Consider the following 22,288-nt stretch of genomic DNA (forward strand, 5'->3'; position numbering starts at 1 on the left):
CTCCCCTCTCTCCCCGTCCCCCTCCCCCCTCCAGCTTCCCTCCCAGCCTCTCTCCACCTTCTCCTCCCTGCCTCCCGCTTCCTCCTCTTCCCTTTCCAGGTTCTTTTCAGATACAATTCTCATACCCTCAATTTGCGGGTTTAAATTACACAGCTCAGTGACTTGTGGAATATTTAAAGAGCTATGTAACCATTGTCTCTTCCTGTTTTAGAACATTTCCCACCGTCAAAATGTCTCACCCTAGGATCCACCCCTGCCCCCACCTTAGTTCTTTCTTTGGGGCAGGTGGACTGGGGGTGGGCTGCACCAGGGACACAGAGACAAATAAGGCAGGAGAAGCCTTGAGCGGAGGCAGACTTTCCATTTCTGTGTGGATTTGTTGGGCTCTCGTCGTTGTGCTCAGTGTGTCTGTGAGTTCTGTGAGTCCCTCAGGAGTGTTTCAGCCCAGCCATCCCCACCACAGTTCAGAGAGCAGAGCAGCCCAGGGTCGTGTGGAATCCTAGGTCCTGCACAGGGGAGGAACCCTGGGACAAAAGATAGGGGGTATTTTCATCACTAAGGGGTCAGGGCTCAACTGTCTGCCACATGGGAAGTTATGATGCAAGGGTCTTCTGACACCAGGAAATTAAATGTATGGTTTAAGGTATGTAAAGTGAGGACTGGAGAGGTGGCTCAGCAGTTAAGAGCACTAGCTGCTCTCACAGAGGACTCGATTCCGAGCACCCACATGGTGGCTAACGACCATCTATAACTCCAATTCCAAGGGATCTGATGCCCTCCTCTGACCTCCACAGGCATTGCATGACACAGATGCACTTACATGCACACAGGCAATACACTCATACACATAAAATGTGTATGAGAATAATAATAAAAAGTTTTATAAAATGAAAGCCAGGTGTGGTGGCACACACCTTTATTCCCAGCACTCAGGAGACTGATGCAGGCAGATCTCTGTGAGATTGAGGTCAACCTGGTCTCTGTAGCAAGTTCCAGACCAGCTGGGGTATGGGGAGAACCTGTCTCAAAAAGAAAAAAGAAAGAAAAAAGATATATAGAATGGACAACAGGGAACTCTAGGCACTAAGTAGGTTTAGAATATTGCTGATCTTACCTAACCTAGTGACCCTCAGTAACTGGGGGCAAGTTACTAACTTGCCTGCCATGTGTTTATTGTTAAATTAATATTTCCTGAGCATCTACTGTGGAGGGCACTTAACTTGGGCTGGGAGTGTGTCTTTGCTGTGCCCACCATGCTAAGCATGCAAAAAGACTCAGAAAACTCACATTATTTGACACTGAAGATACTGTTATTTTCTTTTGTTTTGTTTCCGTGATTTTAGTCATGAAAGTTCGGAGCCAGAAAAAAAAAAGGTTTAGCTATTTTCTCCCCCTCTCAGATGCCATTGTTGTTCGGGAAGCTTTTTAATCCCTCAAAATAGCTTTGGAAGATAAATGAGCAAACTTGGCCCTGCGCTAATTTACTCTTCAGAATCCAACATGATTTATGCCCTGTTCTGTTTATTGCTTCAATAAGCAAAATCAGAATGGATCGCGTGATTATTTAGAGCTATGCGAAGTCCAGATCATTTTATTCTAACTTAATCATTTTTTTTACCAATCCATCTGTACCAGGATATGATTCATCACAGAGACTGCCTCCAAGTCTTTAGAATAAATGGATAGAGGAAAAGAACGGAAGGGGAGAGAAGGGCACCAACCGGCCCCCAAATAAATCCGCAGCCACCTTTGTGTGCCCCTCTTGACGATTTTGTGCTAGCCTGTGTTCACAGCTCTCTTCAGATGCATGTGGCCCACGGTTGCAGATTGGACACCCCCGTGAGACTGTAGGTCTGCATCCGAGGGTCCTGCTGCTGTCCTCTGTGTGGGAAGGGAACCTGAGACCTCTCATCTCCAAGACGGGGTCCCTCAGTGAACCTGGAGCTCCGATGGCTCAGCTGGCTGGCCAGCAAGCCCCAGGGATCCTCTTGTTTGTGCCTCCCCATCGCTGGGGTTATGGGCAGGAGCCAACTAAGCTATCTCCTTAGCATCCAATATATCGCATTTTTGAAGGGAAAGAAATAAAAATGATGTGTGGAAGAGAAAACTAGAAAGGCCTGGATGTGGGTAGGTGAGGACACATGCTGTGTCATGGTGTGGATGGGTGGGGATGCTGTGTCATGATGTGAATGAGTAAGGATGCTGTGTCATAATGTGGATGATGGGGACACTGCATCATGATGTGAATGGGTAGGGATGCTGGTCATGATGTGGATGGTGTGGGAGGACACTGTCACAGTGTGGATGGTGGGGACGCCGTGTCAGATGAGATGTTCCCATTCACTCCTTCCTCTGCTTAGTGCAGGGATAGCACAGCCTCCAGGGACTGAGGAACATGGGGAGGTCCCTAGCAGAGAGAGGGCAGATGAGGGCTAGCATGGGGAGGTCCCTAGCAGAGAGGGATGAGGGCTAGCCTGTTCTTGGCAGCTGACAAACATGAGAGCCATGGGAACATCTTCCTCAGGGAAGAACCAATTCTCATACCCTCTGAAAGGACTAAAGTGTGGAACCTTCTAGATCAGACATGGCCAGTGGCCAGCAGAGTCCCAGACACCCCCACATACAGCGGCTCTGTGCAGCTCTTCAGTGGTTCTCAGGGGTCCATGTATAGGTGCACGGGGGTCAGATTCAATGGAAGCTATGTGGGCATTTACAAGGCTGGGCAGAGAAAGACTGCATGGGGCCACCATCCAGTGGAGGGCTGGGCAGAGAATGAAAGGCAGAGGTGGACTGTGCTGGATAGCTTTAGTGTCAACGTGACACACCTGGACTGAGGGAGCCTCAATTGGGGAATTGTCTCTATTGGACTGGCCTGTGGCCATGTGTGAGGGGCATCTTCTTGATGAGTGATGTGGGAGGGCCCAGCCCACTGTGGGTGGTGCCACCCCTGGGCAGGTGGGCCTGTGTTGCATAAGAAAGCAGGCTGAGCAGGGGCCAGGGGAGCAAGCCAGTAAGCAGCGTTCCTCCATGGCCTGTGCTCCAGCCCCTGCTTCCAGGTTCCTGTCTTGGGCTCCCTGATGAACTGTGACCTTGGAGATGTAAGATAAATAAACCCTTTCCTCCTCAAGTTGGTAGTGGTCAGAGTTTTTTGTCACAGCAATGCAGAGAAAAACTAGGACATGGATTCCCCCAGTGGAGCAGGCACTGGGGATGCCACCCCACTACAAAGCAAAACAATCTGATACCATGGAATCCCAGTGCAAAAATACAGATTTACATGCCCTACAGAAAATGTAAAACATCTCACTGAATTTCCAGAGATAAAATCACTGGGAAATTAAAAATACAAAAGAAGGGTAAATCAAGCATTGGTCCCAACCTTCCCTTGGGAAAATTAGAGAGACCGGCTTATAAACAAAGCGATTACTTTGAAGAATGGACAAGGATTCTAATATTGAATAAATATTAAAAGAAGGACAAAAATGCAGATTTACTAGAGCTGGAGAGAGGCTCACTGGTTAAGAGCACTTGCTGCTCTTGTAGAGGACCAGAGGTTGGTTCCCAGCACCCACACTGGGCAGCTCGAAACTACCTGTAACTCCACTTTCAGGGGATCTGATGCCACTTTCTGGCCCATTGAGAGGACCTACACACAAGTGGTGCACATGCATGTACGCAGTTTTTAAAATATTAAATAGGTAGGTAGGTGGATGGATGGATGGATTGGATGGATGGATGGATGGATGGATGGATGGATGAATAGGTTGTCTAACTCACTGATGACTGACTGACTGACTGACTTCACCAAAGCAAATGTGGGAGGCGAACCTGAGCCCCAAACCCAGGTCTCCACCAACCCCTCAAAAACTTCAGCCATTTTGTTCACTGTCAAGTCCCAGAGAGCAAATTTGCCCTCATGTCTCATTAATGATTAGGCCTTTTAAATAAATGTCATATAGTCATTATATTAACATTTTATTTTATTTGTTATTTATTTCAATACATTGGTCTGACTAATCAGATGAAAGGCCAAGGAAAAATGAACCCTGTGGGCATTTTCTTAATTAGTAATTGATGGAGGCCCATGGTGGGCAGTACCATCCCAAGGCAGGTGGGGCTGAGCTGTATAAGAAAGCTAGCTGATATGGAGAGATGGCTCAGCAGTTAAGAGCACTGGCTGCTCTTACAGAGGACTCCTGTTTGGTTCTCAGCACCCACATGACAGCCAACAACCATTCGAAACCCCAGTTCCAGGGGATCCGATGCCTTCTTCTGGCCTCTGCAGGCAATGCATGACACAGTGCACTTAAAATTATGGGAGAAACACTCATACCTATAAAGTAAAAATAAGTAAATTTTAAAAAGATAGCTGAGCATGAACCAGTGAGGAGCCCATGAGCAGTGGTCCTCTTGGTTCTTCACCACGTCCTGTCCTGACTTCCCTCAACCATGAGCTGTCACAGTGTCTTGGGATAGATTGCAGGCATCTCATGGGGGATTGTGGCGTCAGTTGGCCAACTTAGAGAGTTTGAGAAGTTGAGCAATGGGAGAGTCCCAGCTAGGAAAGAGGAGAGAACCGCGTCTTCAGGGTTTGAGTTAGTGTTTGTTCTTTCTCTTGACTTTCGCACATTCTTAGGACAAAAGCAGCCATTTTGCCCCCTCCTGAGGGGCACCCACCTGCTGGTATGATACAAAGGCACCCGTTACAAGAAACACCACCTTCTGCAAACCACCTGTTCCCACCCACTCCCATGGCTAACGAGCCTGCAACCAGTCGGATTAGCTTCAGGTTCCTTTCCTTCTTATTTTGTAGATGACTTCATGCATGTTTATCTTCATGCATGTCTCTGCGACATAACAAGTAGCAGCATGCAATGCTCTTCTGGGCTCTGCGTCCCCCGTGAACAGTCACGTATGAACAGCTCTCGTTCCTCCTCACCGCTTCACTGGATTCCATCGTATGGATGTACCATAGGCTGTTTCGGAGGAGGTTAAATTAGCAAACCATAATTATATTTTATGATGTTTATATGATGTTTTGATGTATGCATACATTATGGACTGATTAGTCAAGCTAATTAGTATACATCACACCTCATAGACTTTTTATAGTGATACAGCATTAAAAACCTATTCTCACTGGATGTGGTGGCACACGCCTTTAATCCCAGCACTTTGGAGGCAGAGGCAGGCAGATCTCTATGAGTTCAAGGCCAGCCTGGTCTACATAGTGAGTTGCAGGGAGACCCTGTCTCAAAAAGTCCGAAAAAAAAAAAAAAAAAAAAAGAAAACCCTACTCTCCTCATCACCATAAGTCACGATGGGCTGGAGTGATGGCTCATGGCTAAGAGTACTTAACTATTCTTACAGAGTGGGTTTTCTTCAGTTCCAATTCCTGAAGCCACGCTATAGCTCACAACCACCTGCAACTCCAATTCCAGGGGATCTGACACCCTCTGGGGCCTCTGTATGCATTAATGTGGTTCACATAAACTGACAAAGGAACACACCACACACACACACAGCAGAAAAAAAGAACAGTAAAAGTAATCATGATTCTGGAGTTTATAAAGATTCCATCTGTTGTCAGGGCATGGTGGCATTCACCTTTAGTCCTAGCACCTGTGAGGCAGAGGTAAACAGATGGATTTCTGTGAGATTGAGGCCAGCCTGGTCTATATAGCTGGTTTCAGGCCAGCTGGGGCTACACAGTGAGACCCTGTCTTGAAAAACAAACAGAAACCCCATCTGTGACCTGCAATGTCCAGATCCCTGTGTCTTCTCACCTCCCTGAGGACTGGCTTCCCACTGTCCCCCAATACCTGGCCTGCTGTCCCCTATCTCCAAGCTCCCTGTGTCTTTCCCCTGGACACACACCTCCCCCATCTTCCTTCCTGTGTGTCTCCCGTTGTGTTTATTTCTGTCTTGTTTCTTGTAGTATGGGTATTACTTTAGAAGTTTCTGTTTCAAGCCCTGATCATGTAATGACCAGCTTTGCCTCCCTCCCTCCCTCCCTCCCTCCCTTCCTTCTCCCCTCCATTGTTTACAGCACCCCTAAAGTGCAGTCTTCCTTTCCCAAAGACAGATGACAATCCAGCCATTCTCTCCTTGTTGATGGATGAGCACATCCACAGCTCTGTCTGCAGTCTAGGGACTATGCCATGGAGGCAGGGTACTTCTCTGGCTGTCCTACCCTCCCAGGGTGCAGAGGCCACTGTGCAGGTGGGGTGTGCCTGCTAAAGGGACTGTGAAGATCAGTTCTTCTATGTGTGGATGACGGCAGCAGCTACATATCACACTGACATATTCAAGCGACAATAGTGTTACAGATGTTTTTGTGTCTAATGTTTTGCTATGGCTTTCGTTTCTTAGAACATTTAAATATATACACAATATATATGTATGTTGTATAGTCATAAATTAAGAATGAAAAATATGGGGCTGGGTGATGGCTCCATCAGTAAAGTGCTTGCTATGCAACCATGGAGACCTGAGTTTGAATCCCCGGCACCCATGGAAAGAGCCAATGCACATACCTATCATGTCAGCACTGGGAAGGTAGAGACCAGAGGATCCCTAGAGGTGGCTGACCAGCTGGCCCAGTCAGATCAGTGAGCTCCAGGTTCAGTGAAAGACCCCTTCTCAAAAAGTAAGGTGAGGTGAAGGGGCTGGAGAGATGGCTCAGCAGTTAAGAGCTGCGTTTGCAGTGGACCGGTGTCCAATTCCCAGCACCCACATGGTGGCTAGCAACCTTCTATAATGCCAGTTATAGATGAATCCAGTGCCCTCTTCTGACTGCCACAGGAACTGCACGACATGGGTGCACTTAGATGCAGGCAATACACACATTGCCATAAAAATAATAAATAAAATATCTTTTTAAATAAGGTGGAGTGCAACTGAGGAAAACACACAACCCCAACCTTTGGCTTCCACATGTACACACTTAAATCCACACATGCATTCATGTGCACATGAACATGTTTACACACATACAAAGCACATATACAAACATAGCTACACAATCTGTATACATATTCTGGCTCACATGCAGACACAATTGGAAAATATCAAAAAATAAAGAATGAAAAAATAAGAGAGGTTTACTAGGAAAAGCATCTTCCAGCTTCCCTCCCTCCCGTCCCCCACCCCCTCCCGTTTGTTCGGCCCTCCGTCCCCCAAATGCAGTCTATGTCGAGGCCACTGGCTTCAGAATGTCAGAATGACCTGGCTTCATACTTAGAAAAAATTATCTGCTAGGAGAGCCAGCAATGAGAAAATCCAGGGTGGGATTTATTGCTCTTTGGCTGTGCGTTTCAATGCTTAATTTTGACTGCTCTGGACATTATAAAAATTGATCTATAGATGTCTCTGCATGTTTCCTCTTGATGAATATTTACCATTTGTGTTAAGCAGCAATGGACCTAATTCAGCCTCACATAAATTATGTACTTCTGCAGAAATCTGGAGTATGCTGAAGGAGACACACTGTTTAATAACATAAAAAGCAGACTCTGGAAAGGAGTGAACGCTAGCTGGGGGAAGGGGAAGCCTTGTGCATTCCTGGTTCCCAATGTCTTGCTTTGTTTCTGTTTGTCTATCTGTTTTCTCAGGGATCCTCAGAGTCTGGACCCTCCAGAAGTCAGCAACGCAAGGCTCCAGTATGCAGGGTGGGGCCCGAAAGGCCAGCAGCTGGTAAGCAACCGAGTTCAGTGACCATGTTTTGATTTTTACCAAGTTTATCATTTCAAAGCTATGTCTCACTGTACATCATTGACATGTGGGGTGTGTGGATGTATAATTGTTCTAGATAAATGCACTAGGTATCTGAATATGTTAATGGACATTTATTTTTCAAACAGAGGATTATCATTTAAAAAATCAATATTAAGGGCTAGAGAGATAGATCGATGGGTAAAGTGCTTGCTGTGCAAGCATGAGGAGCCGTGTTTGAGTACCAGCATCTACACAAAAGCGAGTTGTGACAGTGTGCCCCTGGAAACCCAGTACTGGGGTGTGGGGACAGAGGGTCATGGGGGTTCCTTGGATGGCCAGTCTAGCGGAAATGGCAAGTCCAGGTTCAATGAGCAGCCTCGTCCCAAAAATAAAGGAGAGAGTAATAGAGATCACCCACCTTCAACCTCTGGCACTGCATATAAGCAAGTGCACACATACGCACACACATGCACACAAACACGCATGCACACAAGCACATGCATACACACAGGCACATATGTGCACGTGCATGCATGCACAAATGCATACACACATATATACGTGTGTATGCACACATGTACACACACACAGATACATACACACATACTCTTAAACACATATACAAACATATACATACATATGCCCATGCACATTTACACACACATGCACAGACACAGACACGTACACATACACACATATGTGCACAGACACAAACACACACATGCATTACACATACACATGCAAGGCACAGACACATAAATGCATTCATGCACATATACACACAAAAACATGCACATACACATTTACACACACGTAAACACAGACACATAAATGCATACATGCACATATACACACAAACACATGCACATATGCATTTACACATGCATGCACAGACACATACACGTTTACACACACATGCACAGACACATAAATGCATTCACACACATATACACACAAACACGTGCATAAACACATGCACAAACACATTTATACACACATGCACAGACACCACAAGTATACACACAGATATACATGCTCGCACACACACATGTGTGCGCTAACACCTTCTCCAGCTCATGACAAAGCACTTCCTGCTGGCTCACAGAACTTTCAGCCTGTGCTCAGCTGTCTTCCTCGTTTCTGGGACTACAGTATCGAACAGCATGATGGGAATGTGTGGGAGACCAGAACAGCTCACCGCCTGGTGACCAAGGGGGTGAGGCTGGGATAAGACAGACCCTTAAGAACACACCCTAGTGACCCCGTTCCTCCACAGACTCCACACCCTAGCAACCTGCACGGTTGTGATTTATCAATGGATTACTCCACGGATGACATTAGCATCCTCAAAAGTGAACAGTCCCTCAGTAGCACCACCATCTGGTGACCAAGTTCTCAGCACTTGAATCTCGGGGCCAGTTTATATCCAAACCGTAGCAGGTGCTGGGTTCTCAGACCCAATGTGGTTAGCATGCCGCCCCTGTAGCCGTGTGCATAGACTTGGACCTGCCAGGAACTCGGAAGATGGAACTCCGCAGAGGGCTGTTCGGAGTCAGGTCGCTGGGTCCCGGAGCTGTGGCATGTTGCCCTTGGCACTCACCCCTCTTTCAAACCACAGGCTTCTGGAGAATGCTGCCTTCTTAATGAAAGACTTGGGATGGAGGTTCAGGAGGGATACAGACAGATTGCTGGAGAGTAAGGAGTTTAGTAGAAAAGTTAACACTGCGGACAGACAGGCAGCAGCATGGCAGGTGGGGCCTCACCTAGGGAGAGTTCAGGCCCCAGCACCAGAGACAGACCACTGGAGCCAGAGCCCCCCACCCCCATGGCAGAAGTGGGGACTCTCAGCTGGATTCTACCATTGCAGTATCACAGTTAACCATGGGCACCTGTCAACTATGTCAGCACAGGGAGTCTCCAGAGCTGGCCCAGACTCCCAGTTTCATATCAGAGGCCTTTGTGGACCCCAGTGGGCAAAGCCCAGATGTTTAAAACCCCGTGGATGGCACAGATGTTGCATTAGGTCCTTTTCTCATCCCTGCGACGAAACACCTGCCAAAGGGAACTTAAGGAAGGAAGGAAGGGTTCGTGCCGTCTCACAGGGTGAGAGTCGTGCATCTGGGGAAGGCATGGTAGCAGGAACGTGAGGCAGCTGGTCCTCCTCAGTCAGGAAGCAGAGAGAGCTAAATACTGCTGCTCAGCTCCCGTTCTCCTTTCTGTGATCTAGGACCCGGCCCATGGAACGGTGCCACCCACATTTAAGGAGGGTCCTCCCACCTCAGTTAACCTATTCTAGAAACCCCCTCATAGACATGCCCAGAGGTTTGGTTCTCTGGTGAGTCTAGATCCTGTCCACAGTCACTATTAACCTTCCCAGGGGGTGTAGAGACGCCCTCGATGAACAACTCTGCGGTGGGGGTTCCCAACCCAGAGCTCATAGCTGACCAAGGCCGGCTCACAGCTCTGCACCTGCAGTGAGCTGACCCACAGAGGATGTGCATATCTTGACCCCCAGCATTCCAAGCGTCGTGCCCAGATGACCAGCTAGTTCCCGCGAATGCCGCTTAGCTTCGTTTCAAGAGGCAAGGCTTCCCTACGCCGAGCGCCTTTGGTTTGCAGATCAGATGACTTGCTGGCTGCATTTCCGTCCAGTTATCTTTTCCAGATGAATTAAAGTTTCATTTTAAAGCTCTCTTTCCCTAAATGGAACAAACACATGATTGCATTTAAAATTGTGCATGGGGTGAAGCTGGATAGACATGAAAATGGGCTTCTTTCCCCCACAGTCCAATGATATCTCCTTGGTTGCACATTCGTTACACTGTCCTGAATTGATTCAAAGAAGCAGAAGTGGATGGGCCACAAAAGGATTTTAATAATTCTTCGTGACTCTATAAACTATAAACTCACAAATGGATTTCAAAAGGTACTTAACTGGCCAAACATGTGGCGGGAGGAAGTGAGCCATTGAGAGCTGACCTTGGAGGAGGAGCCAGATCCCACAGTGCAGACACAGGGAGGCAAAAGCCACCGGTCCTACAGGTGTTGCCCTGCAGAGTGTCAGAGAATCTGCATCTTTTAAAAAGATATTTATTTATTATTTTTATTTTATATGTATGAGTGTATTGCCTGCGTGTGCATAAGTGTACCCATGTCATGCAAAGCCAGCAGAGGTCAGAAGAGGGTGTCAGATCCCCTAGAACTGGAGTTATGGATGGCTCTTAGCTGCCATGTGCATGCTGGGAATCGAACCCGGGTCCTCTGGAAGAGCAGTCAGTACTCTTAACCACTGAGCCATCTCTCCAGTCTCAGAACCTGGGTCTTTGAGAGTTGGCTGTCTAGTGGTTCAAACAACTCCATAGTCCACTGCAACCGCTACTAGTGAGTCAACAGCCCTGTGCACACAGCCTGGCAACCCAGGCCCAACCACACCAGTCCTGGAGGGAGAGGGAAGCTGTAGCCTTACAGTGGTCACTGTCTGACCCTTTATGGCCACTGAAAGGACACCAGTACTTGATCTCTTGACAAGGTCTCTGTGCCTGACCAGCCGCCCACCCCTTGTTAAGCGTTGGTTAGCAGGAAGCTTCTAGACCTACAGTCACTGTCTGTACACCCAGGTCAAACAGACCTGGGAGGAGACTGGGACCCACACCCTAGAACTGTGTCTAGCATTGGGATGAAGACAGGCTGCAGAGGACCGGTTCTGCCGGCTCCTCATTCAGTCAACCTCTTCCCTGTTGGAAGCCATGGCGACCCAGGAACACAGAGGTGAAGATAAACAATTACCAACATTACCATTATAAATGTTACTTAAAGACTAGGCAGCAAACCCAGAACAGGTCTCAACTTGACTTAGCATCTCTGACACCAACACAAGCTCTGCTGGGAACCCCCTGTGGGTCCCCACATTTCACTATGCTAATTTTTACCACATGCAGTATCCTGTGGGGCGCAGGCTGGTCTCTCTCATCATCATCCCAGTATACAGTCGTTTCATCTCTGCACTCCAAAGAGCCTGGCACAGTGCCTGGCGCTCACTAAGTATTTATTGAGACTAAAAATAAAATGAATGCATACATGAATTGCTTAATTAGCTCGTTAATACATTTGTGTGGTCCTAACCATTATGCATAAAATAATCAGAGGGAGGTAACCAGCCGGAATCTGGGCCTATGGGCCAGGACAGCACTCACAGTTTGGGAAAGACATTTACTGTCACTTCAGGAAGCTCAGTGTTTGGTTATGTATTCATCCCTAACATTTGGGTTTAGTACTGTAAATTAACAGACACATCAAATTCTTGAGTTCTTAAGCTTACATTAACTTGGGGACTTTTATTATAGATTTGTGTACTGGCCCTAAGAGAGAATATAAATCAAAGCAGAGAGAAAGCTACATCTTGGAGCAGGGCCAGCAAACTTCTGCAGTGGTAAATGGGGCTCTGAGATCTCCTGGCTTCTACTTCCACTGTATACCACAGATGCATTTGTGGGTGATGTAGAAATGAAGGCGTGTGGTGTGTATAAAGCTGGACTTACAAACCCAGGCAGACTGGTCTGACCCCTGGGCGTCTCCCCCTGGGCAAGCTTGACTCCAGAGCCACTGTCCCAACAGCAATCAGTCCCCACGCTTGTGTGTCTGCGGAGGAAAGCTTTGCAAACATTAATCTATTAAGTGACAGCAAGCAGCAGATCCCTTCTCGACGTTTTATTTTTAAAAGTAAATATTGTTCCCTGGAGTAAATCTGCTCTAATGATAATGAGTCACACTACATTGAGTGGTTCTCCTCAGGGAGCAGGGAACACAGCTGCAGTCAGCCCCACCCAGGAGCTCACAGAGCCTGCAGCCCCACCACTCAGGGCACTGAGCCCTGCCTGTGACCAAGCCCGGCCAGTCACAGCAAAGTGGCTGTACATGAGTCCTTCTGCCTGTCCTCCTCCGGGCTCGGAGGAAGCTGTCCTGGACCTTCAGACCCCATGGCCCAAAATGAATTCACCTGCATGGCGGCCAGGGCCTGATGCCCAGTCACAGGAGAGGAAGAAGCCAGAGTGATTCACACCTGTAATCCCAGCATTTGGGAGGCTGAGTCAGGAACATTATGGCAGCCAACCCGGGCTACATGGTAATCTCCACGTCAGCCTGGGCTACAGGGTAAGATCCTGTTTTAAAAGAAGAAAAAGAGAGGGCTAAAGATATGGCTCAGCAGTTAAGAGCACTGGCTGCTCCTGCATAGGACCCAGGTTTGTTTCCCAGCACCCATATGGCAGCAAACAACCACCTGTAACTCCAGTTCCAGGGGGTCTGATGCCCCCTTCTGGCCTCCATGGGCATTGCATGCCTGGATGCACTTGTACACATTAAATAAATATTTTTTCAGAAAGAAGGAAAAGGGCTGGAGAGGTAGATTAGTAGTTAAGAGCACTGGCTGCTCTTACAGAGGACCCAGGTTCAGTTCCCAGCACCCATGTGGTAGCTAACAACCATCCATAGCTCCAGGGGATCTGACACCCTCTTCTGACCTCTGTGGGCATGGCATGACACAGGTGCACTAACACACATGCAGGCAATACACTCATGCACACAAAATAAAAGTAATAAATACAATGTTTTTAAAAGAGGTGAAGGAGATGGGCGTCCTATCTCCCTGGGGGCCCCTCAGTCCCCAGGGCTTGCTGCATTCCTAGGGAGCCTCCTTCCCAATACATTGCCAAGGCCCAGGATGTAACATTGTCTACTGAGCCTAGAAGTAGGAGAATGAGTTTGTGCAGATTAAGCAGGGTTCCAGGGGAAACCTCTGCAAACTTATAAGTCAGGACCTCTCCTTGCTTCTCTGTGGGGAGACTGACGGCAAATCTCTCCCTCCTCCTCTTCAGATGGGGCCTATGTGGTGGAGGAGCCCCCCAGCTGCTCTGTTCCGACCTCTGGAGGCCCACTTCCCATGCATGGTCATCTGTGTGTGACTTATGACCAAGTCCACTGGCTTAGAAACAGCTTTTGTTTTCCTACTGGTTCTACTACAGATATGTAATGAGGACAGGCCTGGGGGCTGGGGCTGGGCCTTCCTTGCTCTTGGAATGCAGCCTGGATCTGCCCTTAGGTTGGCGTGGGGGGGCGGGTAATGCAGGTTGGTGTGCATGCAAGGGGGTTGTGTGTGCAGGTTGGTGTGCATGCAAGGGGGCGGGTAATGCAGGTTGGTGTGCATGCAAGGGGGAGGATGTGCAGGTTGGCATGTGTGCAAGGGGGTGTGTATATGAATTTGCCGTGGGAGATTTTTCTTCCTTTGGAAACAAGTGTGAAAAGTTTTTGCAGAGGTGGCGCAGTGTTAGACAACATTGAGAATTCAGGGCTGGCTCTGTGGGAGGGTTCAGATATCAGAGACCAAGAGATGGCCTCTCTCAGGTTAGCTTGCCACAGAGATGGTGATGCATGAGCAGCTTTGAGAAAAGCATTTAATAAGTCCTCTGGGAAATCTTCAACAGCTTAGGATGTGAAGGATGAAGAATTGGCCAGGAAGCCTGCCCGGGCGGCGGGAGCTGGTGTTGGAGCCCGCACACCCCAGGGGGCAAGTGGGCAGCTCGGGAAGACGGGGAGGCCGGGGAGGCCAGGGGAGGAGCCAAGGTCTTCCTCCTAGCCGAGAAGAGACAGTCTCACTGATGATCCTCCTGAGCCATAAGAGGCCATCGCAGCATCAGGGGGCGACTGTTCTAAGACAAGAGAACATAGTCAAGTCTGTGTCCCAAAATCAGAGAATTGAAGCTAGACTTTCTGAAGAACTCTGTGGATTACACTCCGGAATAGTTTTCCTGGAAAGGTCATGGGGACAGTGTCTTGGCAGGGAGAGTCGGGAATCCTCTGTCAAATCCATTTGTGCTTGGAAGGGGAGGGAGCAGGTGCACTGGATGCCCACCCTCCCCAGAATGGTAGCTGCTGTGGCCAGTGGATGTTGTGGCCATGGCCTCTGTGGCTTGTGGCCGCTGTTGCTGGTGGTCTCTGTGGCCTCTGTGGCTGGCCAGCAAGTTGCCAGAGGAAGCCAGGCTTTGCTGAGCTCACATTCCCAGCATTCATTCACATACTCGTTTGTTCCCAGCCCCAAACCCTTCCAGACACCGTAGAATTCTGGGAACTTGGGAGAAAGGTGGTATCTTTCCCCACTAGCCCTACATCTAAGAGACAACGCAGTTATTGCTTAGCTGAGCTGCCAACCACTGCCTCTGCTGCTTCTCCCCTTCACCCCCCTCACCCCTTGAAATGATCTCCAATCTACTGTCCTCTCTATCCACTCTAGGAACACCTCCATGATGGTGGGGGATTCAGGAGATGGGCAGTTGCCCTGTGTGTGTGACCTTTTCATTTTAAACCAAGATCTTTGTAGCCCAGGGTCTTAATGAAACATTGCTACCCAGAGCCAGACCATGGAACAGGCTGCCCACCCAGGATCCCCTCATGCCTGAATCAAGCGATCCAGTGGTCACTAGGCGAACTCAGCAGTAAGTCTTCACAGGCCCCTGAGGGCTGGTCTCCTGACCTGTCTGAGTCTCTGTAATCATGGCTGGCCCTGGCCCATCCCCAGGTGGTCCGGTGTCCCAGCCCTCCCCTGTCTGTGTTCTCCACACACTGTGCCTGTGCCCAGGCCAGCGCTCTCCCTTCCCCAGCAGTAGTCACACGTCCTCCTGGCAACGTAGGTGCTCTAGCCAAGTCTACCCTAAGATTGTTTTCCCCATGAGCTCCATCAGCAGCTGAAGTCAGTGAGGGCCTCACTGTGCCCCTCCCGTTAATGCATGGGCACCCCTCTTTCCCCCAGTGCGTGCACTCGTTTTCTGTGAGTCAGTGAAGGATTCAGAAAAATCCAAGCTGAAAGTTTTCCACACCCACCCTGGCTTGCTCTGGAGCCTTGAGGTCTCTGCTTTAAAGAATTCACCATAGCCTGTCAGAGCTGTGAAGTCCATGTCAGTGCAGTGCCACCACTTAAACAGGAAAGGAACAGTGTTCCCGAGACACAAGGACACCCGGTGGAATGAAACTATAGAGCTGGAGGATTGAGGCCCTGGGGGCAGAGCGTCCATCCCTTACCCAAGGGGCAGAGGCCGAGGGAGGAACCAGTTTCCCTGTGCACGGCCGGCCGAGTGCAGGTAGAAAGATTCACTGGCTGGTGCTGCGACCCGGACCACTGCACCAACCCGGGTCAAGGGTTTACACGAGGCTTCTGTCAAGCTGGGAAGGAGCCACCAGGAACCAGGAAGCAAGTAGTTTTCATTAATTGCTTTATTTATTTATTTATTTATTTATTTATTTATTTATTTATATACTGAGGGTGGCAGAGCACGTGTAGAGGTCAGAGAACAATTGCAAGGGTCTTTTCTTTCCTTCTGCTGGATGAGACTAGGGATAGTGCTCGGCTGCTTAGGCTTGATGGCAGTACCTTTACCCACTGAGCCATCCTGGTGACCCACAGCAGCTTTTGAATCCTGAAGACCCACCAGGAATCTCAAAGGCTTGTCACAGACCACCTCTCAGTCTCCAACACTGATGTAGCTAAACTTGAGCCTTAGAAAGAAAACTGTCTTGTTGGTTCTGAATTACAAGAGTCATTGCCAAGAAAAGCTTTAGAGCAGAAGGGCCGGGAGCAGATCTTTCATCTGACACTTAGGTGACACTGTGACCATAAGATGCCCAACCTTGGGGCTGGAGAGATGGCTCAGCGGTTAAGAACACTGACTGTTCTTGCAGAAGACCTGGGTTCAAATCCCACCACCCACATGGCAGCTAACAACTGTCCATAACTCTAGTCCCAGGGGATCCAAAAGCCTCTTGTTTTCTCTGCGGGCATTGCACGACACGGGTGCACTTACCTACATGCAGGCAATACACAGATACACATAAAATAAAAATAATAAATTTTTTAAAAAGATGTGCAACCTCCCAGAGCCTCAGTTTCCCCTCTAGGAGTGGGAAGTCCCCAGCCTTCCCACCTTCACCTCCGTGGACTCTGCAGAAGCTTCTGTGACAGTGAGGGGTCATTTCACAAACAATTTTCTAGAAAAGTCACACGTGGATAGTGGGATGAAGAATGAACCCAGTAAACCCTGGCTTCTTGCTGTTATTATTCTCATTAATGAGGTGTTGAGGAGGGATAGAAGCAAACATTTCATCAGCGGGAAGTTTGGGATCTGTGGATGTCCACCATGCTCAGTGACACACTAGTGGGTTGTGGGTCACCAGACGCCTCTGTGGATGTCCACCATGCTCACTGACACACTGGTGGATAGTGAGTCACCATCCTCAGCTGCATACCCTGCCCTCCTCCAGCTTTGGGGAGCAGGTACAGTTCAGGAAGGAGGCTGTCAGTTTGGGTTCTTCTGAGTCTTTAGCTCCCCAAAAACCTGTTTTAGGAAGGTGTTGTCAGGTGGTCATGACCCCCTTGCTCTGAGGCCACCCCACCAGCAGCCCTCAGAGAGCACATGCTGTTCCTGAAGGCCAGTGTCTGACTGCTTTCCTGACCAGCCTTTCTATGGTTATGTCACTCAGCCCTGGAGAACCACATCACCAGGCCACCACAGAGCCATGTCACCCAGCCCCCTGAGAACCCCATCCCCCAGCCCTGAGTACTATGCCACTCAGCTCCTCCAAAGAGCCATGTCACCCAGTCCTCTGAGATCCAGCAATCCAGTACCCAGAGAGCCACTCTACCTAACCCTCAAGAACCACACCACTCAGCCCCAAGAACCTCTTTAGGTTATTCTCACTGAGTAACGCCAGAGGCCTGTGAGAGGTGGAGGTACCCTGCCCAGTCTGAAGCTTCCCCAAGAGCATTGGCACTCACCTGGGCCCTCCAACCATAACAAGAGGCAGACAGTGTTCTACAGTTGACAAATCCAGCAAGGGGAACAAGATTGATCTTCCCAGCAAGAAGAAAGTGTTTAATGACACATCAAGCACATGGAGAAGACCAGACCAAAGTGACATCCCATTAATGACTTATAAACGCTAATCAGTTTGGGTTAATTTAGTATTCATTGTAAAAACATTTATCATGGGCACTGAAGTCCATGACAGTAGCCAAGAAATTAATATCTCAGATATGGGAATCGCCTTCTGGGTCCTCAAATGATGACAGAGATGGTTTAGCAGTGATTTATGAGCTCCATCAAGGGTCTCCTTCAAATTTAACACAATATGCTATACTCCACAGCTCTGTGGGGCCAAATCACCTTAACAGCCACCTGCACTCAAGGAAATAGGCCAAGTTCTTGGTGGTCAACCTGGATGGAGTGGTCCATGGCTCTCGTGATCACAGTTAAGAAACTGGGAGAATTAGGACACGGTACCAGAAGGTTCCGGAAGCTCTTCCCTGCAGCCAGCTGCCTGTCTGAAGATACAAGAGCTTCGAAACATCAGAGAAAATTTGTCACTGTGAGATTATGGAGGAAGTAATGGAAAAATGTGGAGATTTTTATCTTTCATCATACCATGGAGTCTAGAAAAGAGGGCCCAAGAGAAAATTCATAAAACGTTGAAAATAAGCAGCTAGAGCCATAAACCATTCCTAGGCTTAGCACAGAGAGAAGCCAAAAACTAAATAAATAAGCATAGACATCACACTTGTGATCTGTAGTAGTAATTTTTGCAGTTTGGAAGTAGCCCCAGTTTTGCAGAGGAGCAGTTTGGGCAAGTGTGGTGTATCGATTGGAAGAACTCTTATACAAGCATTAAAAATTATGATTAGAAGAGAAACCTCCAGAATGGGAGAAAACACTTGGAATTATGCATCTAAAAAAGGGTCAATACCCAGACCATGTAAGGCACTCATAGCAAAAATACAAATAATCCCATTTAAAAATGGGTAAAAGGCCTAGATTGATGCATCTCAAAACAGGGCATCCAAAAGGCATGCAGAAGGTCCCTCCACAGCTATGTCTAGTTCTCACAGTCCCTTAACAGGTGTATGAAAAATGCTCAGCATCAGAAATCAGTGGAAAAATGCAGTGCAGTGAGCCCTCTGAAAACTGAACAGGGAGCTGTCACATGATCCAGCACCGTCCCGAAGGACGTGTATCCTGCAGAAAGGAAATCGACGTGTTGGAGAAGGGTCTGCACTTTCTGTCCATTGTCGTAAGACACACAGCCGAAGACTTGGGATCCATGATGAAGAATGGGCAGTGGAACGCTCCTCAGCCACAAAGAAAAGAAGACAGCTTGTCATTTGTGCCAACATAGGAGAGAGACATTACGTCAAGTGAACGCAAGGCACAGAACGACAGGTACCACAAGCTCTCACTTACAGGTTGAAGCTGAATGGGACGACCTCATAGAATGCAATGAGGGTTACCAGAAGCTGGGGGCACCACGGGGTTGGGGGGAGATGGAAAAGGCACAAGACAGGACGACAAGCCAGTGGAGCTCACCTTAAAGCCCAGGAATTGTAGAATAAAGGGCTCTGAAGGTTCAGACAGAGCCAGGCCTAGTTGCTCACAGCAGTCCACGGGGGTAAACCACGCTCCTGTCCTCAGCAGAGCTTCTTTAATGCAATTGTGGCTGGAAAAGTGTAGTATTTCTCATGAGGAATCAAATTTAGACAGGAGCCCCACATCAGCCATGGCAATATTAGGTTAGAGAATTTCCAGATCATCTATCAAAGGGAATTTATAAGCAGGACCAGAGTGCCACATTAGGGAGGAGTGCATTGAATGATAGAGCTCTGAGATGATGTAACAAGGCACTGATGAATTGAAACAGCCTTTGTAGACATTTGGAGGAAGTACGTGGTCAGAGCCACATCTGCAGCCAGGGAGGAGGCGGGTCTGGAGGTCTGGAGATGCGCCCTGTGGCCTGGGGTGGGAGGCAGATCTACCCTCCATGTTACATAAGGCAGTTTTTGTAGATGATCTTAGGAATTCTCCCATTTGGGTGGAGGGAGCATTCTTGCTAGTCATTCCAAAAACGTTTTACAATTGGGAACTATCATTGTGATGGCTCTGTCTCCTCATCTATGGAGAATAACTGTGACCTTTTCTCCCTCCGAGTTCCTGAAATACCAGCCCTGCTTACCATAGCCCTTAATCTTACGCTTCTTCGTTTTATTATTCAACTTTCACTTTTGAATAACTTTATTTCCCAGATCAGCTGTGGGCTGTCCAAGAATGAAGGCTGTTCCCATCACACTTGTGTCTTCCACGGCCCGCTGCTCAGAATTGAGCAGAATGTGGTTTTCAACAAATGTGTATGAAGCGAACAATATCCTGTAGGGAAAGTAAAATTAAATGTCAAATTTATGGGCATAAGTTACAAAATTCATGGAAATTGGAAAAGCTTGATGTTATTACCAGAAAGATTTTAGACTAAACAGCTTGTCTGATGGTTAATTAGCTCAGCAGCTCACGCCAGCAATTCCAAGGAAGTCCGCTACTAGATTTTGGGGCCATATTTTTTTTCTCTTGAAGTGTTTACTATGCCATGAAAGATCGTAAAACAAAGATGTAAGTTGTCATTGTTAAGACTCATCCTGAACAGGCAAAGGGGTCAGAACTTGTAGGATTAACAAGAGAATTCCAGCTCTGCCCTGTCCCAAGGCACCAAAGGAGAATTTATTTTTATTGTCATGGGGAACAGTCAGACCTTGGGGATCCGTGTCCTTCACTGACCACTCACTTTGGGAATGGGATTGACCCCTGTCCTAACCACCTTGGAGGTGGGTCATAGAGCTTACTATCAGAACTGTTAGACAGTCAGACAACAGAGTCAGGGACGACTTGCAACAGGGTAGAAAGTATTTAGCTCACCTAAACACCTTCAAGAACTCTGACGGTCACTACGGCAGCATCCAAGTCAGTGGAGTGCCCCCTCTTCACGGTGGGCTTCAGAGCACACCTCCTCCACAGCACTGTTAGTCCTGATTAGTTATTACAGGTCAATCATGGAGCTGGAGAGATGGCTCAACAGTTAAGAACATGTACTGCTCTTGCAGAGGACCCGAGTTCATTTCCTAGGACACATGTCAGGAAGCTCACAAGAAGCTGTACCTCCAGGTCCAGGAGACCAGTGTTCTACCCTCTGCAGGCCACTGCACACACATGAACATACATATGCATACCCACACAAACACTTAATCTTTAAAAAGAAACCTTTAAAAGACAATTATAAAAACTGGAAAGTGTGAATGCACACAGTACTCCTAATCACTGACCCATCTCTCCAGCCCAGTGCTATGCTTTTTGCAGGGCCTCTCAATACCATGTCTCTCTGTCCCGTGACATGGTTTTACTTGTAAGCCATGAACCTCTTACTCCTCCAGAGCGGTGAAAGGCCGTGTGGGTGGTCAAGGACACACTACAATGGCAGAACACGTTTTCTTTCTTTCAGAGTGTGGGCTTCTTTACAAATGTAGTTTACGTGTTCCCACCCCACAGCATGGTTAGGAAAAGAATGAGCTGCTTCATTTGCCGTTGGAGTTGGAAACCTGCTCTTTAACCTGAATGCTTCCAGGTTTTACTGGCATGGCTTCTCTGGCCAGGAGCAATTGACATTTCATTTCATCTCCAAGGCCAGTCCTCTTTGGAATAGTATTTTGGTAAGCTGAGCAGGCCGTCTATGCCCCCAGCCTCAGTCTCTCCAGGTCTACCCACAGGTGTGCAGTTCCTACCATGCCCCCCCCACCTTCACATCTCCATGGCCTCAGACAGATGCCATCATGGCCTGAAGTCACCACAGCTCCCACCACAGCTCCTCTGGTTTCTCTTGTAATAAACAGTAACCAACACCTGACAGCACAGCCTCTTCACCCACCTCACCTGGTCCTCACCAAATGCCGACATCTGCCTTTGACACTGCTGACGTCCATCGTCCATTCCAACCCTCACCCCTCGCCTACATTCCTCTATGCTGCCCGCTCTCCCTACCCTGATCTGTTCCTACTCTGGATGACTCGCCATTCTTTGCATATTTATTTAATTATTTTTTATTTATTTACTATGTGTAAAGGTATGAACCTGTGTGAGTTTGTGTAGAGGGCATTGAATCCCCTGGACCTGAGATTACAGATGGTTGTGAGCCACCATATGGGTGCTGGGTGCTGACCCCTGGTCTTCTGCCCGAGCAGCCAGTGCTCATAACCGCTGAGCCATCTCTCTAGCCCCACTGATCTCCACTCTTTAAAATGAAGCGAGGATGCACTGAGTTCTTTGGCACACACCCCCTATTGCTGGACGCTGCCTGTAGGACACAGCCCAGACTCGTCAGCTTTGCAAGCCTCATCTTCGCCCCTAGCTGCTCTCTGGCCTCCTCAGCCGACCGTCCACCCCGATTGAGACCCAGAGATAGTGATCAATTCCCTGAGTGCCCCTCCCCTTCTCTCCCCAAAGCCTTGCCACCTGCTCATCCTCCAGCCCAAAGCACTGTTATCTTCCTTTCCTTCATCCCTGACTTCAGCCCCCTGCAGTCGGGCTCAGACCTGCTGCTGGCTTCCACCATCGCTGCACCATTGCCATATCAGCACACCTACAGCGGTGCTGTTTGCCTAATTTACCTATTTTCCTTCTGCTCAGTCTTTAAGCTAATACTTCTCGGCTACTTGCTACAA

General features: G+C 48.3%; 1 protein-coding gene across 1 annotated transcript in view; it reads left to right on the forward strand.

The window, feature by feature from the left end:
• Dpp6 (dipeptidyl peptidase like 6) overlaps positions 1-22,288 on the forward strand; it is a gene marked incomplete in the record, with an annotated part of 754,370 nt that overhangs the window by 536,320 nt on the left and 195,762 nt on the right. The window contains 1 exon segment of the mRNA XM_017801700.1: positions 7,614-7,695. Within this exon segment, the coding sequence (XP_017657189.1) occupies positions 7,614-7,695 (82 nt within the window).

This window comes from Nannospalax galili, unplaced genomic scaffold (genome assembly GCF_000622305.1).
Source record: "Nannospalax galili isolate Female #2095 unplaced genomic scaffold, S.galili_v1.0 scaffold302, whole genome shotgun sequence".
NCBI lineage: Eukaryota > Metazoa > Chordata > Mammalia > Rodentia > Spalacidae > Nannospalax > Nannospalax galili.